General features: G+C 46.2%; 1 protein-coding gene across 1 annotated transcript in view; it reads right to left on the bottom strand.

Annotated features, from left to right (window-relative positions):
- Window positions 1-18,537, bottom strand: part of ryr2a (ryanodine receptor 2a (cardiac)) — a 137,270-nt gene that overhangs the window by 53,700 nt on the left and 65,033 nt on the right. The window contains exons 30-55 of the mRNA XM_068306304.1: window positions 18,198-18,368; window positions 17,854-17,999; window positions 17,568-17,682; window positions 16,833-16,993; window positions 15,269-15,428; window positions 15,001-15,087; window positions 14,108-14,239; window positions 13,925-14,019; window positions 13,582-13,757; window positions 11,293-11,930; window positions 10,986-11,186; window positions 9,687-9,792; window positions 9,476-9,619; window positions 8,720-8,847; window positions 8,293-8,438; window positions 7,995-8,109; window positions 7,062-7,194; window positions 5,297-5,400; window positions 4,142-4,277; window positions 3,853-4,039; window positions 2,488-2,593; window positions 2,296-2,416; window positions 1,887-2,056; window positions 961-1,181; window positions 591-681; window positions 101-241 (exon numbers count right to left, since the gene is read on the bottom strand). Coding sequence (XP_068162405.1) covers window positions 101-241; window positions 591-681; window positions 961-1,181; window positions 1,887-2,056; window positions 2,296-2,416; window positions 2,488-2,593; window positions 3,853-4,039; window positions 4,142-4,277; window positions 5,297-5,400; window positions 7,062-7,194; window positions 7,995-8,109; window positions 8,293-8,438; window positions 8,720-8,847; window positions 9,476-9,619; window positions 9,687-9,792; window positions 10,986-11,186; window positions 11,293-11,930; window positions 13,582-13,757; window positions 13,925-14,019; window positions 14,108-14,239; window positions 15,001-15,087; window positions 15,269-15,428; window positions 16,833-16,993; window positions 17,568-17,682; window positions 17,854-17,999; window positions 18,198-18,368 — 4,131 coding nt within the window. The remainder of the gene's footprint in view (window positions 1-100; window positions 242-590; window positions 682-960; window positions 1,182-1,886; window positions 2,057-2,295; window positions 2,417-2,487; window positions 2,594-3,852; window positions 4,040-4,141; window positions 4,278-5,296; window positions 5,401-7,061; window positions 7,195-7,994; window positions 8,110-8,292; window positions 8,439-8,719; window positions 8,848-9,475; window positions 9,620-9,686; window positions 9,793-10,985; window positions 11,187-11,292; window positions 11,931-13,581; window positions 13,758-13,924; window positions 14,020-14,107; window positions 14,240-15,000; window positions 15,088-15,268; window positions 15,429-16,832; window positions 16,994-17,567; window positions 17,683-17,853; window positions 18,000-18,197; window positions 18,369-18,537) is intronic.

Here is an 18,537-nt window from a genome sequence, read left to right as displayed (position 1 = left end):
ATATTTGTAGCTATTCTGAATCCTTTAATTCAGTGAAAGGGTGAAATACTGTGAATGCCACCTACACATTCACCCATTACTTGGTAAAAAAGAGCCTCACCTTACGTGACAAAGCATCAAATATTCCCCAGAACAGTTTTCTGGACAGATGGAGCTCTTCGTCTGAGGCAGTTCCAAAGTTTCCCCATCCTCCAGCCAGACAGTAGTACTTCCAGCAACGCTCATAGTGATTGGTCAACAGCTGTGGGAGGTCCAGGGGACATTCGTGAAGCATGCACTGCCTTTAAGAACTGTTTTCTTTTCAAGAGAAAAATGCTGTCAAACTTCTTCATTAATTCATTTTCTGTACCACTTCCTCCCCTTTCCTGGCTGGAGCCAATCCCAGTAGACTACAGGAGACGCTCCGGACACGTTTGCCAGGGCATCATGGTGTCAAAGTCATTATCAATATAGTTTTATTATTATTTTATTTCTATTAGTATGAATATTTGATCATGAGGGAAACTGTATTCTGCAGCGACACGATTGTTAATATTAATGCCAAAGTTTTTCCCTGCAGAACAGCAGAAGGTGAACGTCTGAATCCTCACCTTCAAAGGCATCTTGGTGTGCTCATTGAGCAGAGGAACATCGAACACCAGCCTCCTCAACAGATGCTGCATCATGGAGGGCCTCAGCTTACTGCACACATTCAACATCATGTCTGTTAGGTGGAACGCTCCCACTGAAGACGTGGAAATGAATCAGCCGAAAGCAAGTCAAGAAACAGACTAACAGTTAACATTTTACAGTACCACCACACACACACACACACACACACACACACACACACACACACACACACACACACACACACACACACACACACACACACACACACACACACACACACACACACACACACACACACACACACACACGTAAGTCCTTCGTTACTCACTACTTCCACTGTACTCTTACCCACAGACGGCCAGCAGACACTCCTCGATGGCGTCCCTCTGAGCCTTGGTGAGGCAGCAGCCTTTGGACAGGCGGTACACGGTGTGCAGCAGGGAGTCGATCAGTGAGGCAAACGGCTCCGTCCCCGCAAAGAGAGGAGCGCATTTGGTCAGGAGAGGCAGCACGGCTGTGCACAGGTAGCGGTTGAGGGCCAGCGCCATGTCTGTAGCGCTGAGAGCCACCTGAGGAAGAGAGACGACAGACCATCAGTGTCTGACGGTCCTGAAAGTGTTCCATTAGTTTTCTGTGTTTGGTGCAAAGACGCGTAAAGAGCTGCAGGCGTGTGCACCTGATGTATGAGTGCACAAACGATTAACCCTTGCCTTCCTGACAGCCGTCTTGGACTGTTGCCCTATATGTGATTCTGCAGTCAATCAGGCTGCAGAAAAGAATCGCACCTAATTTTTACAGCTCCAAATATATTTTACCTTCATGTAAAAATATTTGATCAACATATAATTTCATAAAAACAATGTTCATGAGGCTGGAGGCCTGCCTTCATGGCTGTGCCGAAGAAAAAACAAATGTTTTGACTTGACCTAGATATCCTTTATCCAGAAAATATACCGACAAATATAGTTTGTGACTGTCAAAAAAATAGCAGGAAAAAGATGCTTGTGTCATCACGAACATCAGAGCAGGAGAGGAATTCACTCAGAATCAGGAGGGAAAGCGATTCACTCATGTTTCAAAAGATCTGAAGTCGCATCATTCCTGTTAACACACATGTTGTCTTTAGAAGAAGACCACTTGTGCTCCTGTGGTGCTCTCAGGCAGGTTTCACTGTTTCACACTGTTCAGAGTTAACATTCTAACATTTATAGTGTAATAGTTAGAGTCACAGTAGCTTTGAAGTACGTTGAGGAACCGGTGAAGAAAGATCTTACAGTGTCCAGAGAGGCAGCGGCTCTCAGATCGGGCAGGAAGCCGACCTCCAGCAGGTGCAGCAGGAAGTTCTGGTCTTCTATTCCGTAGACCCGGTCCAGAAACAGGACCATGGCAGCTTTATGGTCCGGACAGAAACCAGCTGACATGTCTGGCTCCACCACTGACCCATCTACACACACACACACACACACACACACACACACACACACACACACACACACACACACACACACACACACACACACAGACACACACACACACACACACACACACACACACACACACACACACACACACACACAGACACACACACACACACACACACACACACACACACACACACACCATCATTTACATTTGTATTCATATTTCCATGAGTACAGGTGCAGTGGGTGGAGGTTTCCTCACCTTTAGCCAGGCTGGGCATGGAGAACGGGAGGCTAATGACCCCCACCAGGTCTTCAATAGGAATGAGAGACCTCAGAATGGCTCTGATACGGATGGCCTCGCCTTTAGAGGCGTAGATCAGCTGAGAGGGAGGGGTTTCATTAAAGCGCTGTGTCACATCGGTGACGCGTCATCTTGTCTGCGGTCACTCACATGCATCTCTGGAGCACAGCGGCCCAGCAGGTCGATGAGGGCAGCGTAGAAGGTCATGATGGCATTTCCAATGTGGATGGTGTCATCTTCCTCTTCATCCATGTCACTGTAATACACACACACACACACACACACACACACACAAACACACACACACACACACACACACACACACACACACACACACACACACACACACGGTATGTACACAAAATGTGCTCAAAATACTTTGCGTCTTTGATGCATATTTTTTGATGGGGACACATCAGACAACGTGGGACACAAGCTTTAAATACTTAAAGTAAAAAAATGGATGTTACTTTTTTCCACGATATAATATTGGGAAAAAATGCACTTCCATTCAACAAAAATATTTACATTCATCATTTCTCCACAAAAATTTCAAACCCAGAAACCACTATTACATTTTGAGCTTCCGCAATTTTCTCATCATGAGTCTCACCTGCGTGATTCAGCCGGATTAAAATCGACCAAAAAACAATCAAAAGTTAATGAAGAAAAATAGACAGATATTACTGTGGACAGTAAGGAAAAAGACGCAGATGAAGTAATGTTCGGATTTGCGGTACAAATCCGAACATTTGTACCGCAGTGGATGCGATTGTTTCCATGGGTGAGGCACGACTAAATGTCAGCACCCAAGACAAAATATTGAGGGAGGAGCTCACAGAAATGTGTGTGAAGGTTCTGTCAGCTGGGTTCAGTGTCCACAGGAGAAAATATGAATTAAAGGCAAAGAAAACTGTTGAGTGAAAAGCAAAAGTGGAAAAAACTGTAGTACATCTTTCTTTATCTCTACAGAAATGACCACCAGGCTTTAACATTGTGATAAAATTAATGAAATGTTACTGTTCTTTATACTTTAAATGTTTTGATGTTGTTATCAATAAAATCATCAAAATTAACAATTGTTTAGTTTTTATATTGTACTATTGGCTAAACTCAATCCTTGCGTACGGCTTCTACCATATATTCTGTTATTACTTTTGGGATGCATAAACGCACACATTTTTTTTGAAGTGCATCCCAGGGATGCACTACTTTCTGGAGGTAACATGAACTCTGAGTGACGCTGCTGCAGCTTCCTGCTCCTCTGTTCTACCCAAGTCCTGCCCCTACCCTGTAACTGCCTGTCAGTCTTCCAGCTGCATCCCAGGTAACAGTTCTGTGTCAGTATAAAGCAGCAGCAGACGAAAACAAGATGCAAGTTTAGGAGTAATCTTTCCAGGTTTCTGTACTTAGGGACTGTCTACACTGTGTCGTGTTTCAGGGGAGCTAACAGCAGCTGGCTTCAGAGACATTCATAGGAGGAACATCAGACAGGAGTCGATGTCGATGCCTTACAGAGTCTTACTGCTCTCAGATGTCGAAGTCGGACCGTCTTTGGAGAGGTCCTGAGAGATTTTAATGGCTTCCCCCATCGCTGCCAGCAGTCCATCACCCCCTTCACCACGTAGGGCGGGGCCAAAACATTCAGGTCGGCGAATCAGAAGCCTCACCACTACCGTGGCGTTCTCCTCCACACTTTCACCTGGAGGAGTTCATGACAACACAGGTACACACTGTCAAAGACACGCCTTCGCCCTGCTATGCAGTCAACTATACTGTGGGGGTGTAAATATTAGACATTCACCATTGCAGAACACAGCGAAGCGTAGGAAGTCCAGGTAGCGTTCCCCCTCCACAGGGTTCCAGCCGATGTCAGGGTATCCTTTATGGACCAGCATCACGCAGCTCTGCAGGCCACAGCCGGCCAGGTACTGGACCACCTGAACAGGAAGTGTGTTCAGCTGCATGTGAGTGTGATGCAATCCCACACAGATACACACATTCACATACAGAATGTGTGAATGTACAACTGATAAGCAAGACAACTGCACATGGAGTCTACCCCAAACCACTGCATTCAACCACACTTGGAGCACAATATAAAAAATTACTTCAAACGTTCCCAAAATCCAAGTGACACTAATTCTACTTATTATTTGTAATGATTAACTGTGTTTATTACCTGTAATACCAGTGGTGTCAATATAACAATGGCAACAAATAAGTAGCAGGAATGAAGCCAGGAAACTACAGCTGCTGTTCCTGTGTGATCCCACTGAAGCGTAACGTCCTGAGTCACATGATCATATTATCTGACATCAAATGACTAAATAATCTCACCATAATCTAACATCTTTAAAATGTATAAGTAAAACATAACACATACAATACAAAAATCTATGACACACAGACAAAACAATACTTCCAAGAGACATCATGTCTGGTAGAAACAAATGTAAAAATTTAACTGAATTTAAAAGTGAAAATACGTTCCTGCTGTGTGATGCTCACTGGTCTGAGGCTGAGCCTCATATCTGATGCCGTCTCATTTCATCTGCGGTCCTAATGGTAATTAAAAATCATCCAGGGGGGCATAAATAATTCATCCCGGGCCAGAACTGACCCGCAGGCCTCGACTTTGACATGTGTGCTGTAGAGGGTATCCAATTGATTATATTTACCTTTTACTTTCGGACAGAGATGAATGGTCTTCTGCAACTACGTGTCCTCTGAAATGTATATTTGTGGCCTGTATATACGGTGTGTGTGTGTGTGTGTGTGTGTGTGTGTGTGTGTGTGTGTGTGTGTGTGTGTGTGTGTGTGTGTGTGTGTGTGTGTGTGTGTGTGTGTGTGTGTGTGTGTGTGTGTGTGTGTGTGTGTGTGTGTGTGTGTGTGTGTGTGTGTGTGTGTGTGTGTGTGTGTGTGTGTGTGTGTGTGTGTGTGTGTGTGTGTGTCTCACCTTCTCCAGGTCCGGCTCTCTTAAAGCCAGGGCCAGTTCATTATTATCCATGACCGATGCTGCAGCTACATCCAGAGGAGTGGAGCCTCGCATGGATGGAGATGCTTTACCAGTTAGGAGAGGAGATGAGAAGAAAAGTTTCAGGTTTGAGGTTTCCAACATATATTTGATAAGCAATTGCAAAGTAAATCCATAATTCATTCATTCATTCATTCATTCATTCATTCATTCATTCATTTTCAGAACCACTTTCCAAATAGCATTCAAGTTTATGTAGATAGGAGTTGGAAAAAACATGCATGAAAATGTTGATTTGGCCAAGATATTCATTTTTGTAATAATTGTGCACATGGGTGTAGGCCCAACAGAATCCCCCTGACTCGTGCCAATCAGTGACATCATCAGTGGTCTCTGAAACTATCAAAGAAATCACAAACGCTGTTTGAATGCAAATAATGAAAGAGGACTGACAGGAAACGGTCTTCTCAGCCCTGCTCATGTCTTCATCACACACTGTGTACCTTCATTCAGTAATCTGACTCATGAAGAAACCATCACCACGACTAAATGTGTAGAAAACAGAACGAGTGACCCTCCCTGTCAAACACTGTCTTATGTCGTCCCCAAAAAACAGATGGATGGACATCCGTGTCTCATTGTGTTGTTCTGTCCAACCTCATACTCAGAGGTTCATCTCCACCCACTGGTCTGTGGTGTTTGGTGTCTGTTCAGTTAGAAGTCTGGAGATCGGTCCTAACTTCATGTACCGTGTTTCACACATGTTGAGGAAGATGAAATGACCAAATCAGTCTAATGTGTCAGAATGTCGTCGGTACAGTTCTATTCCATTTGAACTGTTGGCCTACTTTGTGTACTCATGACATCATGGCAGCAAACATCCGTCCTACCAACCCCCACCTCCACCCTAACCCAACACAGATTGATAAGCTGTCAAACAATCAATAAATTCAATACCAATCAATACAACAACAAAATACAGTAACAGGTTTTACCCGATCATGTACGAAACACACATGTTGAAAACTAAGTGAAAAAAAAAAAAAAGGAATTTGAAATCTACTCAAACTTTCCACCACTTGTACTTCCACCAGCATCGTGCACCAGCATTGTGCACCAGCATCGTGCACCAGCATCGTGCACCAGCATCGTGCACCAGCATCGTGCACCAGCATCGTGCACCAGCATCGTGCACCAGCATCGTGCACCAGCGTCGTGCACAGCGTCGTGCACCAGCGTCGTGCACCAGTGTTGTGCACCAGCATCGTGCACTAGCGTCGTGCAGCAGCGTCGTGCAGCAGCGTCGTGCAGCAGCGTCGTGCACCAGCGTCGTGCACTAGCATCGTGCACTAGCATCGTGCACTAGCATCGTGCACCAGCGTCGTGCACTAGCATCATGCACCAGCGTTGTGCAGCAGCATCGTGCACCAGCATTGTGCACCAGCATCGTGCACTAGCATCGTGCACCAGCATCGTGCACCAGCATCGTGCACCAGCAACGATTACCAGAACAGGAAGGACAGGAGAACATAAAGAACATAAAGAACATAAAGAACATAGAACCTGAACAAAGGATGTCATTCAATAACTAACGGAATGAAAAGATGATCTTTATGTATTGGACATAATATGGAGAATCACATATAAATACACGCGTGCACACACACACACACACACACACACACACACACACACACACACACACACACACACACACACACACACACACACACACACACACACTCACCTAGACCCACACTACTGTTCTCCAGCAGGTAGCTGAGGTGGTCGAACATGGCCTTCTGGTTCTGACGGCTGATCCGACAGAAGTAACACAGGAATCTGCAGCAGTTGGCCACCATTTTTGGGAAAGTGATTTCCTGCAGAGACATAAAATCATGAACAAGTTGTTGAGCTGCACTCATTCTTCATCCATAATATTACTGTCATGATTTACTGACATCTCTATCAGTACTGTACTGCAGTATTTTTACTGCAAATAATGATTTGTAGAAATCCTTTTCTTTCTCAATATGAAATAAAATACCTAGATTTTATTCTATAATGAATTAGTGAAGAATGGTTCAACCTTTCCAGGTAGACGTCTCTGTTTTGTTGGTGTTGTGGAGTTCAGTGTGTGAACAGAGACGTGCTCCAATCAGCTGATCGTGGGACACGCATGACGTGTGTTGTTGTCGTGATTGAGTTCTGGAGCTGAGACCAACTGTCTGAGACGCACCATCACTAACCTTTTCTTTATTTCATGACTGTTTACATTGTAGATTCTGACTGAAGGCATCAAATTGTGTGGAGTTACGTCCTTAACAAGAAAGGATGAAATGACTGTAACATGTTTTATATTCTAGTTTCTTCAAAGTAGCCCCCCTTTGCTCTGATTTCTGTTTTACACTCTTTGCATTCTCTCCATGTGTTCATTCATAGTTTTGGTGCCTCCAGTGAGAATCTGTAGTGTCGTGAAAATAAAGAAAACGCATTGAATGAGAAGGTGTGTCCAAACTTTTAACCCCTTACTGTATATGTATAATATATATAGGAATGGACAAATAATTTCCCCACGGATCTTTACGATAGAAAAAAATGTAGTAACTTTCTGAGTTCCTTTGAAAGCACAGAATCCACGAACCACAGAGGAACCACTGGGTTGTCTGCACCTTCTCACCTTGGAGTTTCCTCTGCTGAGAACATTGACCATCACCTCCATGACAGTCTCGTGCATCCCCAGAGCTCTCATCAGGTTAGGATGCTGGTAGAAAACCTTGTTGTTCATGATGTCTCTGCATGATGAACATCATCATCATCATCATCATCATCATCATCATCATCACAATCCTGACTGGTCTTGCTTCAAACTTAAATTAGATCTTTAAATGAGATTACATTTAACATCCACAGAGATATAACGAGTATGAAACACACAATAATGTCAGAGCACACACGTGTTCTACCAGAGTTCTCACCCCAGGCCCCTGATCATCAGTTTCTCCTCCTCCCTCCCCATACGGACGCTGAGCAGAGATCTGATCTGACCCAGAGCAGCCAGCAGGTTGATGGTGTCCTCGATGGACACGGAGTTTATGGTGTAGGTCTTTGGCAGAGCTCGCACCTGCAGACGGACAGCGCTGTAAGGTCTGTGTTCACGGTGATCGGCTTCACTTAAAGCACGTTTACAGTCGGACCCACAATGCTTTGCAGGAGGTACAGTCACCATCGCACACACACAGACATTCATACAGTGCTGGTGGCAGGGACAGGCCACGCCCCTTTGATAACTGCTACCTGTCTGACTGGGACAGGTACTCTAACTACTTTCTGACAGGTTTATCAGCGCCACACTAGTTTGTCCTCAGGTGTGACACAGCTCCATTCACCACAGGACCCGCCCACCTGTCCCCCGATGCCGTCGTACTGGCGGTGCAGCAGGACGAACATGGCCCGAACCAGTTCTGGGTCTTCGATGACCGACTCCTGCGCCCAGCGGACCATCGTGTCTGAGATCAGCTGCTGTAACGTACCTGCAGGAGGAAACGCTCAGGTGACGTCACTGAGCAGAGGAGCCGTTCTGTCCCTTCATTGACTTATAGATGTTTACAGCTGCCGTGTGAGGACGTGTGAGGACGTGTGAGGACGCGTGAGGACGTGTGAGGACGTGTGAAGACGTGTGAGGACGTGTGAGGACGTGTGAGGACGTGTGAGGACGTGTGAGGACGTGTGAAGACGTGTGAGGACGTGTGAAGACGTGTGAGGACGTGTGAGGACGTGTGAGGACGTGTGAAGACGTGTGAGGACGTGTGAGGACGTGTGAGGACGTGTGAGGACGTGTGAGGACGTGTGAGGACGTGTGAAGACGTGTGAGGACGTGTGAGGACGTGTGAGGACGTGTGAGGACGTGTGAGGACGTGTGAAGACGTGTGAGGACGTGTGAGGACGTGTGAAGACGTGTGAGGACGTGTGAGGACGTGTGAGGACGCGTGAGGACGTGTGAGGACGTGTGAGGACGCGTGAGGACGTGACAGAAGCAGGGCCACAGACTTGTGTGTGTGTGTGTGTGTGTGTGTGTGTGTGTGTGTGTGTGTGTGTGTGTGTGTGTGTGTGTGTGTGTGTGTGTGTGTGTGTGTGTGTGTGTTGGAGCAGAGGACCCACTGGGTTTCCTGTCCTTCTTCTCCTTGGTCAGGTCGGTCATCTTCTTCTTCAGGTACGCCACTTTCTCCACCAATGACATCAGTCGACCTCGGATGGTGAAGTCACTGTCGCCATCCATCCCTCTGTCGTCATCCAGCTCAATGCCTGGGGGGGCAGAGACATTAGTGGAGCACACAGGTCATATGATGGGATGTTTGGTGGGGTTCTTTACCACAGTGTCTCATCAGGTCCTCATGGAAGTCCAGCAGCTGTTCTCTGATGTCCTCTGGACAGGGACAGTCCTGCTTGTCGTCCTTAAAGTTCAGCAGCGTGTTGATCTGTGCAGGGACATGAGGTGGTTATCACACACACTGACACACACTGACACACACTGACACACACTGACACACACTGACACACACCGACACACCCCGACACACACCGACACACACCGACACACACACACACACACTGACACACACTGACACACACTGACACACACACACACACACTGACACACACTGACACACACACACACACACACTGTGTGTCTACAGCAGAACTCACTTCCATCAGTGTCTGAACATCAACGACACCAGAGACAACCTGGTTTGACGGGTAGAAGACATTTGCTCTGTGAAATTCCCGTCCCCTGAATCAACAACATCTCTTCTTCCAAACCAAACTCAGGTATATGTGTGTGTGTATATGTAATGTCACATTGTTGTTTTAGACTGTCCATTCAGGCCAACACACGTGTGTGTTTTCACACGTCTTTGACAGTTCTGGACAAAGGTCCAGTTTTGTTAATCTGTTGATCGTTCAGCGTCTCGTTTCCTGGACGACGCTCACAGTGACATTGTTCCACGACACACGCCGTTTCATTGGCCATAACGATGTCCTTTAACCATCATTCACCTCAGAAATACAACCTTGCAAAGTCAAGTTTTTAAAAGCTTTTTTAAGGCAGACAGAGCTCCTGTTTTACACCAGTAGAAGATAACGACGACGTTTTAGTCTAGTTTTTACTTTCTTCAGTAAAAATGCTGCATTTCCTCTCAGCTGGTAGCTGGATTCATTCATCTGTGTTTGTGATTGTATATTAAAACAATTATTGGCTGCTTTATACATAAGTTGAGCAGTTCTATAGTTGATGATGTCATGTATCTTCAGTAGATTTAATAAATACCTGATTTGTATGAGCTCTGTGACGTTTATTGTGAATAATTCTTATGGCTCTTCTCTGGATCAAAAATAAAGGTTGTGAACCACTTTTATATCTTCAGCTGGTTAGCAGGACGCAGTCACATGCTTTTGTTCTCCAAAAACGTCTTCTGCACCGTGGGTCACCGTGAGTGTTACTCGTGTTAATCATGAGCTCACACTCCAGGTCAAACACACATGGACACACACGTTATAACTCCTCTGTTCGCCAGCCTGACCAGCTGCTCTCCTTACGGCTCCAGGCAGTGGTCGCACTGATAATTACCTCCACGAGGGTACGTTTACTGTCAGCCCAGCCTGCCCCTACCTGTTCCTGGGGGGGCGATCTGAACTCTTTGGTCTTCTTAGCAGTGAGGGCTGCTGACATGTTGAGCGCCAGCATCACCTCGTTGTAGCGGAAGCGCTGGTTGTCTTGGAGACAGGCCACAAAGTCATCAGAGAAGGCCACCACTGCCTCGATGCGGTGACGCAGCTGGCAGTCACACAGGTACTGCAGCACGTGACACATCTACACACACACACACACACACACACACACACACACACACACAGAAGCAGCTGTTATGACTCCATCACGCCCTGACCCGACAGAAGGGAGGTTAACTGGAGGTCACCTGCAGCTTCACCGGCTCTGGGAGCTTCATCTGCAGCAGTCCTTCTTGAGACACGCTCTTCCCTCCATCCTCTCCTCTTCCCTCCATCTCCTTCACCTTCTGCTCTGAGCCGGTGTCCTCCTGACCTTCTCGTCTCTCAGAGAACACCGACGGTTCAATCAGCTTCAGGATGTTCTTTAGGTCTCCATTTTGGAAAACTCCCATGATCAGCATGGTGTAGAACAGCTTGATGAGTGGAACAAAGAGGAACTCGGTGCTGCCCCCTACTGGGTCGCGTACATGCATGCTTCCCTCTTGCACTGCCTCTGTTAGCATCTCGATGGTTTTAATTTTCAGTATATCCAGAGGGAATTCAGGGCTGTGCTGGAAACAGTCGGACGACCCCGAGCCGCTGCTGCGATAAGATCCAGTCCCACAGACGAAGCTGGGAGACGAGAAGTGTATTCTGGGTCTGAGGGACGTGCTGAGCCCGATGCCAGGAAGGCCGTGTTTCTTCTCGTCGTCTGGAAACAGAGTGATGCTCTTGGTTTCGTCCGTCATGGGAACGATGTACTCGTTGTTCATCATGAGGCGGGCGGTGGCGTAGCTGCCCAGGTGGATGTCGATCAGGAGGTCATAATAACCAGAACGAAGCAGACCTGAGGGGAACGACAAGGAAACATTCAGCTGAAACAGTTAGCGTGTTGTGTTCCTAGAAACAGGCTGCACCGACCACCTGCCCACCACTCTACCTCCCCCTGCAGGCCTACAGCCCCCTTGTGTATGAGTGTGTGTGTTTGTTACAGGGCCTGTACACATTAATATACAGTACATGTGACTGACTGACTAGAGTGTGCTACTAGTTTCCCTGCTGGCATTACTAAAGTACATAAAATACACCTTATTCTTCTCCTCCTCCTTTGGGCTTCTCCCTTCAGGGGTCTCCACAGCCAATCAGTGTCCTCCATCTAACCCTGTCTTCTGCATCCTCTTCTCTCACACCAACTACCTTCATGTCCTCTTTCACTACATCCATAAACCTCCTCTTTGGTCTTCCTCTAGGCCTCCTGCCTGGCAGTTCAGAACTCAGCATCCTTCTACCAATATATTCACTATCTCTCCTCTGGACATGTCCAAACCATCTCAGTCTGGCCTCTCTGACTTTATCTCCAAAACCTCTAACATGTGCTGTCCCTCTGATGTACTCATTCCTGATCCTATCCATCCTGGTCACTCCCAGAGAGAACCTCAGCATCTTCATCTCTGCTACCTCCAGCTCTGTCTCCTGTCTTTTCCTCAGGGACACTGTCTCTAGACCAAACAACATCGCTGGTCTCACCACAGTTTTGTACACCTTTCCTTTCATTTTAGCTGAAACTCTTCTATCACACATCACACCTGACACTTTCCTCCACCCGTTCCATCCTGCCTGGACACGCTTCTTCACCTCTTTTCCACACTCTCCATTGCTCTGGACTGTTGAGCCTAAGTACTTCAAATCCTCCACCTTCTTGATCTCTTCTCCCTGTAACCTCACTCTTCCACTTGGGTCCCTCTCATTCACACACATGTACTCTGTCTTACTGCGGCTAACCTTCATTCCTCTCCTTTCCAGGACAAACCTCCACCTCTCTAGCTTCTCCTCCACCTGTTCCCTGCTCTCACTGCAGATCACAATGTCATCTGCAAACATCATAGTCCATGGAGATTCCTGTCTAACCTCGTCTGTCAGCCTGTCCATCACCATAGCAACAAGAAGGGGCTCAGAGCTGATCCCTGATGCAGTCCCACCTCCACCTTGAACTCCTCTGTCACACCTACACACACCTCACCACTGTCTTACAGTCTTCATACATGTCCTGCACCGCTCTAACATACTTCTCTGCCACTCCAGACTTCCTCATACAATACCACAGTTCCTCTCTGGACACCCTGTCATCAGCTTTCTCCAGATCTACAAAAACCCAATGCAGCTCCCTCTGGCCTTCTCTGTACTTCTCTATCAACATCCTCAAAGCAAATACTACATCTGTAGTACTCTGTTTTGACATGAAACCATACTGCTGCTCACAAATGTTCACTTCTGCCCTTAGTCTAGCTTCCACTACTCTCTCCCATAACTTCAAGTACATAAAATGACTAAATAAAATAAAAGATCCACTGTGAGTGGGAGAATCCACTATGGCAGCCCCTCATGGGCTTCAGCCAAATAATCATTTGTATGTGTGATCTGTTTCTAATATCTTATTTGTATTATATGAAGGTCAGTCTCCATTCTCTGTGCACTCATGTTTCCACACTGCGTGTTACCTGGCAGGTACTTATTCTCTATAGCCTGCAGGAGCTGGGACTCGTCTACATGGGAGCAGAGGACATGTGCTACCCGGTTGTTTCCCAGAGCACAGATGGCAGAGTACAGTCTGAGGGTGTGGTAGTGAAACTTTAACAGGTCCGTCTGCTCTGACAGCTCCAGGATATCCACTGACCTACACACACACACACACACACACACACACACACACACACACACACACACACACACACACACACACACACACACACACACACACACACACACACACACACACACACACACAGTGCATGAGGAATCAGCTGGTGGGTGAAGGGTTGTGTGTAGCAGTAGATCCTCTACCTGTTCTCCTCAGGTATGTGCAGAGACATGAACTGCTGGGGCTCATGACACTGGACCAGCCACCCATGCCTGTCGTTCACTCTGGACACAGACACCTGACATTTAAAAAAAATGGACATTTGAAACAGAACCTGACACAATCCGCTGACCAGGTTTAGGTGACTTTGGATCAGGAGTTGTTACCTTGAGGAAGTGGTTGGGAACTCGACTCCACAACACCGGAGTCAGAAACTGGACATGCAGCCGAGGAGGACACTGAGGAACCGGGTTCTTCCTCTCACTCTTAAACAGCCCAGCTGACAGAGGCATCACGTTCTGGAATGAACAGTTACACACCATCGCCCCCTTTACAGCAGAGTCTCACGGATACCAGAGCAGAACCAAGTCAGAGCCGTTAAGAAGAAATTAAAAAGAGTGTTTTAAACACCCAGAAGCTGCACTCCTTATCACTCCCACGTAGCCCAGGGTGTGTCACCGTAGAGCGCTGCTGTTTGAGGCTCTGATACTGTATATACGTTTAACAAGAGGAGGATCACACGTCTCAGTCCAGCTGCAGCTACAGACCCAACCAAGAACAGCTGGACCAAAATTGGTTTGAATGTATGAGCGTCTAGACTCATTATCTCATAGCATTGTCATTATCAATAGATCTGGCTACTAATCAATAGGTTGCTTGAATGCATTCTCAACCTTTTACAAATTTGAAATGAATCTTTCAGCTGTATCCCTGCTGGCAAAAAAACTTTAAAGTACATAAAATAATATCAAAAAAATGTATTTCAAAGCAATAGAGCAATAAGTTGGTAAGTGGAATAATTCAATCAGTCCCTCTTGTAGCTTCCATAAATAATACTCATAAATTAAATGGTCTCCACTGCTTTTAGGCATACAGTAGTTAAAATGTGATCTTCTATAAGTTAAAATATGCTTCACAACAAATCAACTGTAAAACAAATAAGAAATAACCCAAACTGTGGGCACAGCTGTGACTGCACACCCCCAGGGCACACAGCCCACAGCTGGGGTCTCCATGTGCTGGTGATGAACTGGTTTATGTTGGTGTCCTGGTCCTCTACCTTGATCCGGCCCAGTTCAAACTGGAACACATTAGGGCTGGTGGCCTTCGCAAACACTGCTGGGAACAGTTTGGTGCTGGACTCCACCTGTTGAGATCAATGAACAGCATCATTTATTATTTAGGTCCAAAATGTAATGACAACAATCATTTATTGTTGTGTGTGAGTCTAAATGGTCTGCAGGACAGCAGCTCCAGGGGGGGTTCTTCTCTTTCTGGTCGGGCTTCACAGGAAACAGCTGAGAGGAACGGCGTCCATCAGGTCTCACCTGGTAGTAGGTGCTGAGCTCCTTCCCATTGGCTGTGAAGGTCAGCAGTCTGTTGGTCGTGTCCACCAGGCAGCCAATCTCTAAGCCGTTGTTGTTCCTGCCCTGAGCCGGACTGCTGCTCTCCCCCGCCCACACCATGTAGCAGCTACAGCGCTTGATACTGGAGCACACACACACACACACACACACACACACACACACACACACACACACACACACACACACACACACACACACACACACACACACACACACACACACACACACACACACACACACACACACACACGCACCATGTAGCAGTTACAGAGCTTTATACTGTAGACCAGTTGTCCCCAACCCCTGGTCCGTGGACCGGTACCGGTCCGTGTGTCGTTTGGTACCGGGCCACACAGAAGGAAAAATAATTGACATTACTTCTGTTTTATTTATTTTAGTCTGAAAATGCGTGACGAATGCGTGTGTCTGTCCTCTTGATGGGTCTGGGTCGGGTCACGTGACAGGTTACCAGCCGTTACCCCTAAATTTAGTGCCCACAAGTCCCGTAGTGCGCTTTATAATCCGATGCGCCTCATATATGGATTAATATTCATATTAATATTGGTTTAAAACATGATCGCTGGAAAAAAAGCCGGCAGTCTGGCCGCCAGTCATGGCGCACTCCGCCACCAGGGGGCCCCCTCACAAGGCACTCGGGCCCACGCCCCCTAACAACGGTAGTCAAGGGGGGTCACCGAAGTCCCGGCTCTGACTGAGCTGCTGTGTGACGTCAGAGCAGCCTGCTGAGAGCCCCGACGAGCTACGATGACGTAGAAAAACATGAGGAACTTTCAACAATTCTATGAATAAAGTCTGACTGACTGATCTCAGTATTTCTAACTATCTGGCGTCAGAAATAACCCACTTTAAACTGAACTGGTCTAAAAACTCCATTGTGCTGTCATCTGGAATCTAGTGAGGGTCCATTCTGTTAGTCTGTGGAAACACACGGAGAAACTGGACTAAAGGTGAATAAAGACCCTCAGAGATGAACTTACAGCCTTTTCTGAAATATAAAGGCTCAGAATGGCTCATTGACATAACAATAGGGTCGTTCACAGCTGTTTAAAGGTACTCACATCCATCTAGTGGACGGATAGCGCAACTACAGCCACTAGTTTTTAAATCTATTTCAATTGTTTTTATTACATGCGCCTTATAATCCAATGCGCCTTTTCGTGCAGAAAATACTGTAATTATTTCTTACAGAGATGTTGATTATCAATTTATAAAAAAAGGTTGTTTATTGTCTGTTGATGTCTGTATTTTACATTAAACCACAGAAGGTTTATTATTAGACTACAGCTGTCCTGGCGTCATTAACGATTATCGAGCAAATGAAGACCGGTCAGAGAAAATATTGTCTGAGGTGAAACTGGTCCGTGGAGCTAAAAAGGTTGGGGACACAACCATGTCACTTACAACACATCATACTGGAGAACAGACACACTGTCACATATTCACAATGAATGAATGAATGAATGAATGAATGAATGAATGAATGAATAGCACCAAACTGGCTGACCTCTCGTGAACTTTGCCCTTCTCGTCTCCCAGTGTGACGGTGACGGTCCGGACGCTGTGCAGCTCAAAGCTGGGGTCGTACTGATGGAAGTCAGAGGTCACCCATCCCACCCACACACTGCTGGGCTCCTGACCCGGGAAGATCCGCACTGAGTAGTAGTGCTGCACACAAAAACATGACTTCATTTCCTCACAGGTCGCAGCACCGTTACGGAGCAGAAACGTATTCATCCGTCTACTTTCATGTTGACGGGAGCCTAACCCAACTTGTTTGGTAGGACCTGACACTGATGTGCTTCCACCGCGGAGTTCACCTTTACTTTATCTGGAGGTTACTCTGGTTACCATTTCTATCATTTGTCCCTGTGGACACGTCCAGAGGTTCACTACAGTCCTGTGGGCCTTAAACTGCTGAGTAATACGTACGACCTCATTCACAGGGCATCAAACTGATTTGAGAAGCTCTTATAACCTTTATTTGTTAGATAGATAGATAGATAGATAGATAGATAGATAGATAGATAGATAGATAGATAGATAGATAGATAGATAGATAGATAGATAGATAGATAGATAGATAGATAGATAGATAGATAGATAGATAGATAGATAGATAGATAGATAGATAGATAGATAGATATCTATCATGCCTTACTTGATGTCTTACATTTGGGAGACGTCTCATCAGTAGCATAAATGATGTATTGAGTGTGCATCAGCATGCATGATGTCTCACAGTGGAGGCTTGCATGAAGAACTCATATTCCTCCCTGTCTCCAGCGATCACCTCCTCCGACAGTCGAGCAGAAGATGGACAGCTGTTATCTATTTTATTCCTCTTCAACGTGAACCTGGTGGTTCAGAGGATTTAGATTGAGAAAGGAAAGAAATAAGGAACACGATGAGTAAAAAGAGCTGAATTGTATACACATTAATCCACGTACATCAGCTAAATGCTTTTGCACTATAATATTGAAATAAGGGATTTATTCAATGCTTGAATCTTGGGATGGAGGGCTTACCGCTGCTTGAGCTTGGAGGGCTTCTCCTGGTTGTAATCTTTGTGGTTGTTGAATTCATCTCGCTCCAGCCCATTGGGGCCATTGTGGCCATGAGGGGACTTCATCAGGACCTCAAAGTCTGACACCGTTTCAAAGTCGTCTAAGTCCTGCAGAAACAGACGTTGAACACAGCAGACTGAGACAAAGCCGGTCTGAGAAACTCAACAGTAAAAGCTGAGCTTATCCTTTAATCATTCTACAACAAATGGGATGACATTTGTCTGTAATGATCACGACACAGACTGTGTTTGACGTTTGTGTCTGACATGTGTAGTCAGTACAGGTGGTGTTTGTCTTACAGTTGCCCTCTTGGGTGAGAAGAGGCCCTCAGGCTGGGACCTGGAGGACTCTGAACACTCGATGGGCATGCTCAGTCTGTAGAAGGTGATGTCAGTGGAGCTGTTCTGGGAGCCAAAGGACCGCTGTGTGACCTTCAGACACGGACACGACTCCACCGTCCCGTCTATCCTGGTCACCTGAATAAAGATTAAATGAAGTTACGTTTTTACTTACTATCTTATTATCTGACCTAGTTGATACAGTCCAGACCTGTTTTTGTGAACCAACTGTGACCTGATACAACAGGAGTCATGATATTGATGAGACTTAGAATTAAATCTGGCAGTGAGGGACATCTGCTTCACT

The sequence above is a fragment of the Antennarius striatus genome, chromosome 21 (genome assembly GCF_040054535.1).
Source record: "Antennarius striatus isolate MH-2024 chromosome 21, ASM4005453v1, whole genome shotgun sequence".
Classification (NCBI taxonomy): Eukaryota; Metazoa; Chordata; class Actinopteri; order Lophiiformes; family Antennariidae; genus Antennarius; species Antennarius striatus.
This window is presented reverse-complemented; position numbering and strand designations above follow the sequence as displayed.